This window comes from Physeter macrocephalus, chromosome 18, assembly GCF_002837175.3.
Source record: "Physeter macrocephalus isolate SW-GA chromosome 18, ASM283717v5, whole genome shotgun sequence".
NCBI classification, from domain to species: domain Eukaryota; kingdom Metazoa; phylum Chordata; class Mammalia; order Artiodactyla; family Physeteridae; genus Physeter; species Physeter macrocephalus.
This window is the reverse complement of record NC_041231.1, coordinates 36,639,671-36,647,214: the sequence shown is the minus strand read 5'-3', so window position 1 is coordinate 36,647,214 and position 7,544 is coordinate 36,639,671. Positions and strand designations below refer to the sequence as shown.

Sequence of the window (7,544 nt, the reverse complement as noted above, 5' to 3'; positions counted from 1 at the left end):
GAGGGCGCGCGTGGTCAAGGATGGAGACGCCCAAACCCGGACTGCGCCGCCGCGAGGACACATTTTAGGGCATAGCCCAGATGCAGGAGCAAATGCTCGCTGTGACCCAGAGCTGGTGCTAAGTTTGCGTGGAAGTAGAGTTCAGGAGGCGGTAAGAAAACAAGGTGAAATATGGGCTTTCAGTAACAGTGTAGCTTTGGGCAATTCAGTTAACCTCTCTGGATGGCACTTTTCTTGATGGCCACACAGGAATGACATGGACGCAGACCTCAGTGGGTTTTTGTAAATCTGAAGTAAGCAAATGGCTATGAGTTGTAAACCAGGACTTGATGGAGGCAGGCCCAGGGGCAGCTGGAATCCAGACAGTAGGCAGGGGAGATGGCCTCCTCTTGTCTCCTTTTGGAGCTCACACCCTGGTTTGGATATGCACTAGACTGGAAGGCTATGGACCTTAACCTGTTTACCATTCATTCATTCAACAAGTGCTCATAGAGTCCCTGCACCATATCAGGCATTACACCAGAAGCTGGGGACCAGTGTGAACAACACGGACACTGTCCCCAACAAGACCCAGTTGTCATAGAACCTACAAGCAAACATTCCATGGGGGACACTGGCATTACTCAAATAATCACATGACCAAGGGATAATTACAAGTAGATGGGTTGTGTCTAAAGAAGTGATGCCTGGACTTTCCTGGTGGTCCAGTGGTTAAGAATCCATGCTTCTACTGCAGGAGGCATGGGTTCGATCCCTGGTGGGGGAAGTTCCGCATGCCACGCAGTGCGGCCAAAAAAAAAAAGACCGAAAGATAAATAAATAAATAAAGAAGTGAGGCCTGAGCTGAGGTTCCAAGTATAAGAGTTACCTGGGCAAATGTGAGGGGAGCAGAGAGAGGAAGAGTATTCTGAGTAGAGGGAACAGCATAGGCAAAGGCCCTGGGGCAGCAGGGAAGGTGGCATCTTCAAGGAACAAAAGAGGCCAGTATGGTTGGAGAGCAGGGAGGTGTGGAAAAATGACCGGCAGTGGTAGGCAGACGGAACTTTATGCCCTGTTTTGAACCTAAGAGTACCCAGCAACTTCTGAAGGGTTTAAGGGCAATGGCAGGGCTGCATTTTGAAAAGGTCCTGGTACCCCAAGTGCTGAGCACAGGGTACTACCTGGCATGTAGTCAGCATTTCACACATACTTGTTGAATGTTGAATGAATAACCAGGATCATTGCTGAAATTCTGGGATTTAATGTCTTGAATGCAAAAATAATTTAAAAGCCTGGAAAAACATCCAGCCCTACTAAAGCTCCAAATCATACAAATAAAATAAAATTCATAAAATTTTCTTGTTGTCTTCTAAGGTTATTTCTACTGTAAACCCTTTTATTATTTTTAATAAGACTATTTTGTAGAACAACTTTAGATTTACAGAAAAATTGAGAAGATAGTACAGAGAGTTCCAATATATCCTGCCCCTACTTTCCTTTATTATTAACAAATTACATTAGTATGGTACATTTGTAACTATTAATGAACCAATATTGATAAGTTATCATAAATGAAAGTCCAAGGGAGTTCTGCACTTTTTTGTCTACACTAATTTTTTTTTCCAATATATCCTGCCCGTAGTTTCCTTTATTAGTAACAAATTACATTAGTATGGTACATTTGTAACTCTTAATGAACCAATACTGATAAATTATCATGAACGAAAGTCCATACTTTATTCAGATTTCCTTAGTTTTTACCTCATGCCCCTCTTCTCTTCCAGGATCCTATCCAGGATACCACATAACATTTAGTTGCCATGTCTCTGGGTCCTCTTGACTGTGACAGTTTCTCACACTTCCTTGTATCTGATGATCTTGACAGTTCTGAAGACCATTGGTTAGGTATTCAATATTTTGTAGAATGCCCCTCTATTGGGATTTGCCTGATGTTTTTCTCATGATTAGAATGAATATTATTCATTTTTACCTTAATCGAAATTATACGTGTACAAAGTCTAAAAAGGCTTATTAGTACTAACAGATGTATAATGGAAAAGCAGTCCTCTGAACTGTCCCTTATCACTCCCACTCCCCAGAGCACCCTCCTTCAACAATTTTAGCTGTTTTCTGGCATTTGCTGCCATATTTCTAAGTCCTATGCTGATCTTGCCTTTCTTGACTGACCAGTTTGGACACTGGCTCCTAATTTCCTGCTCTTTATGACACATACGAATTGTCCTCTCTTTAAATTCCCTTCCTCTAGCCCCCCACTGAGGTTTGTGCTGGATGTCTTCCCTCAGCCCTTCCAGACCCACTCTGACCTGTACAGACCACACCCATGGGCTCTCTTACTCTCAGGCTTCTGGGTGGGTTGGGACACTGCAGGGCACAGGCAGGCAGCTGGAGCGGGGAGGGAGAGTGAGCAGAGATGCCCATGCCCTCAGTTTCCTCTACGAGGTTGCTGCATCCTCGGCTCTACTCTCAGCACCCTCTTCATTCTCTCCTGTTTCTGACAACAGCTCCTCCACTTTGCCTTCTCAGGTGTGGTGGGGTGGGAGTAATGGCCTTTGCTTGTAGTTTCTTTTCACTGCTCAAGCAATCTCTGAAATTCTCCTCAAATTACCCCATTTAAAAGCTGTTTCTTGTTGGGATCCTGACTGATATATTACAATTTTAGTTAAGTCAATATTCAGTGTTTATATTATTATGACCATATGAAACATTATTCACCTTTAAGGCAAATAGTGTTTGACGATGGAATTTCCTTTCTTGATACAACTATTTTGGGGTTTTGTGTGTGTGTGTACTTAGTATATACCTTTTTAAAACACGTTTGTTTTGTGTTATGCCCTCCTTGTTAAATCTTCCCATACAGCTTTCCATAAGGGCAGGGGCATGAGCTTTTCTCCTAGTTCCATTTTATTCCAGGAGCATCCTCCCCTGGAGTCCGCATGTTCCTGCCCCAGTCAGGCTTGGGTGTCCTCGAGGTCTGCTGCCCAGCTGTCATTCCCTTCCTTCTCTCTTGTGCTGGAATCCTAGGTTATGTTTCTTTCTGGGTTTTCTCACTCATTTTGGTGGCACATATCTTTCATTAGCTTCTTGAGAAAAGGTGTGGAGGTAAATTTTGTGAGACCTCACATGTCTAGAAAACATCTTCATTAAACATCACGATTGATTAATAATTTGATTGGGTATTGAATTTTGTGTAGAAAGTAATTTTCCACTGGACTGTTGAAGGCATTGCTCCTCTGTCTTTCAGATCCTGAGGTTGTGGTTTAGAGATCCGATCGCATTTTTTATTCCTGGTCCTTTGAAAGTCAGTCAGTCTCTCTGTCTCTGTCTCTCTCTCTCTTAGCTTTTAATCTGCTCTCTTTATCCCTGTTTTCATGAAGATTCACAGGGATGAGTCTCTTCATTCATTGAGCCCCTTGACTTCTGGGAAATTCTTCTGAGTATTTTATTTTATTTTTAATTTTTATTTTTATTTTTTTTTGGCTGAGCCACACGGCTTGCAGTATCTTGGTTCCCCGACCAGGGATTGAACCTGAGCCATGGCAGTGAAAGCACTCAGTCCTAACCACTGGGCCACCAGGGAATTCCCTTCTGAGTATTTCTTTGATATCTTCCTCCTTTCCTTTCCCTCTGCTTACTCTCTTTTTGGAAATCCTAAGTTGGTTGATAGGTATGCTGAGTTTATCCTCCAATTTTCTTTTTTCTTTTCTTTTCTTTTCGTTTCTTTTCTTTTTTAATTTGGCTGGGCAGTGCGGCTTTCGGGATCTTAGTTCCCCAACCAGGGATCAAACCTGGGTGCCCAGCAGTGAAAGTGCCGAGTCCTAACCACTGGACTGCCAGGGAATTCCCTATCCTCCAATTTTCTTATTATCAACTATTTCCCATCTCCTAGTCACTTTATTCCATGCTTTTGAACATTTCTTCAACTAGATCTTCAAACTCTAATGAATTTTTATTTCAATTATTATATTTTTTAATATCCTATAGCAGCTCTTTCTTATTTAGTGATTGTGCCTTTTTCAGAATATCCTGTTCTTGCTTAAGGAAAGTAATTTCTTCTCTTGTCTCACCGAGGAATAGTTTTTTTGAAGTTTTCTTCAGTTTCCTCCAAATGCCTTTTTAAAGTTTGTTTGAACTTTTCAAACACAATCAGCTCTTCCTGGCTCCTCTAAAAATCATTCTTAAGGAAATGGACATGCTATGTCGGCAGGTTAGGATTTAAACTGGGCCATCAGCATCCAAAAACAAAGATCCCAGACAGGTCACAGACGTCAAGAGAAAAGAGGCCCCATTGAGACACTCAGATGAAACATGGTCAATACACAACTTGGAGCAACCATGCCAACTCTTAGTCATTTTTTGGAGGGGGCGGGGGGTCTCACAGGTACATTTGTTCATGCACCACGGCAGTGGGAGTGCTGCAAGTCAACACGATGTCCCACATTCCCTCAACACAGCCAGACCAATGTCTTGTGCAAGGAAAGCTGGTTAATGATTACCATGAGCAGGTGCAGGACTGGAAGCTTTCAGGGTTTTGCTTCTTTTATCAGCACTCCTGAATTTATAAATGACAAAGCCCATCAATCCTATTCCTACCCAAATCTTCTGGTAAACTTGGGTACAGTAGGGCTTCATGGGGATCCACACATTTTCAATAAGGCTTTGAAGCATCCTGGTACAGGACCAAGCTCAGGCAACCCCAACCCACTCCGACGACTCTGAAAGGTCACTGAGCACGCAGACACTCTTACCCATTTTATTTCTCCAATTATAGTACCTAGAATTTTTAGCTCTCCATTCACTTTCTTCCACCAGATTTGTTGGGGTTTTCTGTTTGTTTTCTCCAGGACCATCTTGAACCTAAATAATATGGCTTGTGACATATATGAATGCATAATCACAGTAACTTGCATTTACATAATCAACTGTTTCTTTAGCAAGCATTTATTGAGTGCGTGCTGTATGCCAGGCACTGTGTAAGGCACTGGAAAAAAAACGTGCTCAAGGCCTTGAGGTCCCTGCTCTCCAGGAACTTACTGTCCAGGGCAGTGGCTCAAGCTTAGCAGAGCCCACTAAGCCTGGGGGCAGCCACTGCAGTTCCTTATCAGATTAAGGATCTGAGGTTCAGGGAGGCTCCCTGGTTGGCCCAGTGACATGCAGCTATTTGGAGACAATGCTGCATCATGAACTTAAATTTTCCTCTCTCACATTTTGTTTCAAAGCCTGGGGGTATAAAGAGAAGCTGGAGAAAATAAAATGCAAAAGAAGGGTTCAGAAGAGACAGGAAGCTGTGCTAGAGTTCTTCAGAGAAACAGAACCAAGAGGATATACACACATACACACACACGTGTATATATATGGGGAGAGAGAGAAAGAGAGACAGAGGAAGAGAGGGAGAGGGAGAGAGATTGATTGATATACTGCAGGAATTGGCTCACAAGTTTATGGAGGCCGAGAAGTCCCACATCCTGCCCTTTGCAAGCTGGAAAACCAGGAAAGCTGGTGATGTTATTGAGTCCAAGTCTGAAGGCCAGAGAATCGAGGCTGTGTAAGTCCCAATCTGAATCTGAAAGCCTGGGAACCAGGAGAGCCCTTGCCTGAGCACAGGAGCTGTGACCTCAGCTCAGGCAGAGAGAGAATTCGCCCTTCCTTACCTTCCTGTTCTATCTGGACCCTGAACAGGTTGGCTGACGCCCATAAGCCCTGAGGAGGGCTATCTGCGGGTCTCAGTTCACCAGTTCCAATGCTGATTTCTTCTGGAAACACCCTCACTGACACAATCAGCAATCTGGGCCTCCCTTAGTCCAGTCAAGTTGACATATGAAATAAGCCCTACCCGCTGCTGCCCCTCGCGGCTCCCCCACCCCATTTACATTTTAGCAGGGACTAGCTCAGGGCAAGTAGCCAGGAACTGGGGCTTCAAGGCACCTGGGGAAACAGGAGAGAAGAGGAGGAAGAGACACACTGTGCACCTTTTACAGTTGTTGGGAGCATCTTCTCTACTCCTCTGGAGTTAATCTCAGTGGAGGAAAATCCTCACAGCTGAATAACTTGCACACCTAGAAGCAGTGGCGGCCACCCTGTGTGTCAGTCTTATCCGGTGTGCCCTCCATGGCATGGGAGGCCCAACCAGCGCCCCCTCGGTTGTGGAAAAACACAATGAGCCCTAATTCTGGTCTCTCTCCCAACCAACGGCCCTGGAGCAGGAAATTCTGCAGCAAAAGTTCACTAGAGATGGAGCAAGGAAGTGACAGATTGCAAAAACAGCAACAGAGCAAGGCGTTGAGCCAAGTTCATGAGAAAGAGAAGTCAGCTTCACACCAGCAACAAAAACAAAAATGCACAGAGCTCCGGGAGGGCCCGCACGCGCCCTCCTGGCCAGGCCGCTTCCCCCTCCCATGTGAGCCGTCCTGAGGATGCAGGTGAGACAGCTGCTGGCGCCCCTGCCCCGGCAGGTGGAATCTGCTGCAGGTTAGGATAGGCTGGATTTGGGGGGAAGAGGAGTGTGGGGTAGAATGGTTCACCATCCCTTCTCTGGAGAGGTCAGATGATGACTTCCACAGGCCTTCTCTAGTGTATGTGTGTATATGTATATATATGGAAACTTAAAATAATTTCTTTCTTTGCTGCTGGCTGCTGTTATGTAATGTTTCACGGTGTTTCCCTGGGACTCTCCAGGCGGTCTCATTTACTGCCTTAGTTGTGCTTCCCGCTTTGTTCATGACTTCCAAACTGCTTTCCATAAAATTGAGCCGTATATACACGGGCTACTCTTGACATAATTTGTACCTTTAAAAGTATGCATATATTGTCGAAGGCCCATGTTGAGAATGGTGTGCAATGCCATAGACTGGATTCTTTTTTTAAAAACTGGCAACATTTCAAGTGCAATTTTTAAAAAATATTTTATTATTTATTTATTTATTTATTTATTTGGCTGCGCTGGGTCTTAGTGGCAGCATGTGGGATCTTTAGTTGCAGCGTGCAGGATCTAGTTCCCTGACCAGGGATGGAACTCAGGGCCCCTGCATTAGGAGTGCGGAGTCTTACCCACTGGACCACCAGGGAAGGCCTTGTCCCTTCTCTTAAAAAATAAATTTTTAAATTTTAAAAAAGTTTTAGATTTACATAAAAATTGAGAAGATAGTACAGAGTTCCCATATACCTCACACCCAGTTTCCCCTTTTTTAACATCATATATTAGTATGATACATTTGCCACCATGAATGAACCAATATCGGTACATTATTATTAACTAAAGCTCATACTTTATTCAGATTTCTTTTGTTTATATCTAATGTGACTTTTCTGTTCAAGGATCCCATCTAAACATCACATTACCTTACATCTAGTTTCATGTCCTCCTTAGACTCCTCTTGGCTGTGATAGTTTCTCAGACTTTCACCTCATTTTTATTTTATATGCAAGTTGCTTAAGTTAACTTTAGAGTTTAGTCTTTTCTTTTCTTTTTTTGCGGGAGGGGCGGAAATGCAGGGTCAACCACTGGACTGCCAGGGAATTCCCCAGTTTAGTCTTTAAGTACCAGAATA

General features: G+C 43.8%; 1 protein-coding gene across 1 annotated transcript; it reads right to left on the bottom strand.

The window, feature by feature from the left end:
- Positions 1-4,482: 4,482 nt before the first annotated feature.
- On the bottom strand, positions 4,483-4,665 carry LOC102988806 (ATP synthase subunit ATP5MJ, mitochondrial-like). The gene has a single exon (XM_055080115.1). The coding sequence runs from the start codon at positions 4,663-4,665 to the stop codon at positions 4,483-4,485; it is 183 nt and encodes a 60-aa protein (XP_054936090.1).
- Between the last annotated feature and the right edge of the window lie 2,879 nt (positions 4,666-7,544).

Coding starts and splice junctions, on each gene's coding strand:
- LOC102988806 (XM_055080115.1), bottom strand. CDS start 4,665: ATGCTTCAAAGCCTTATTGAAAATGTGTGGATCCCCATGAAGCCCTAC.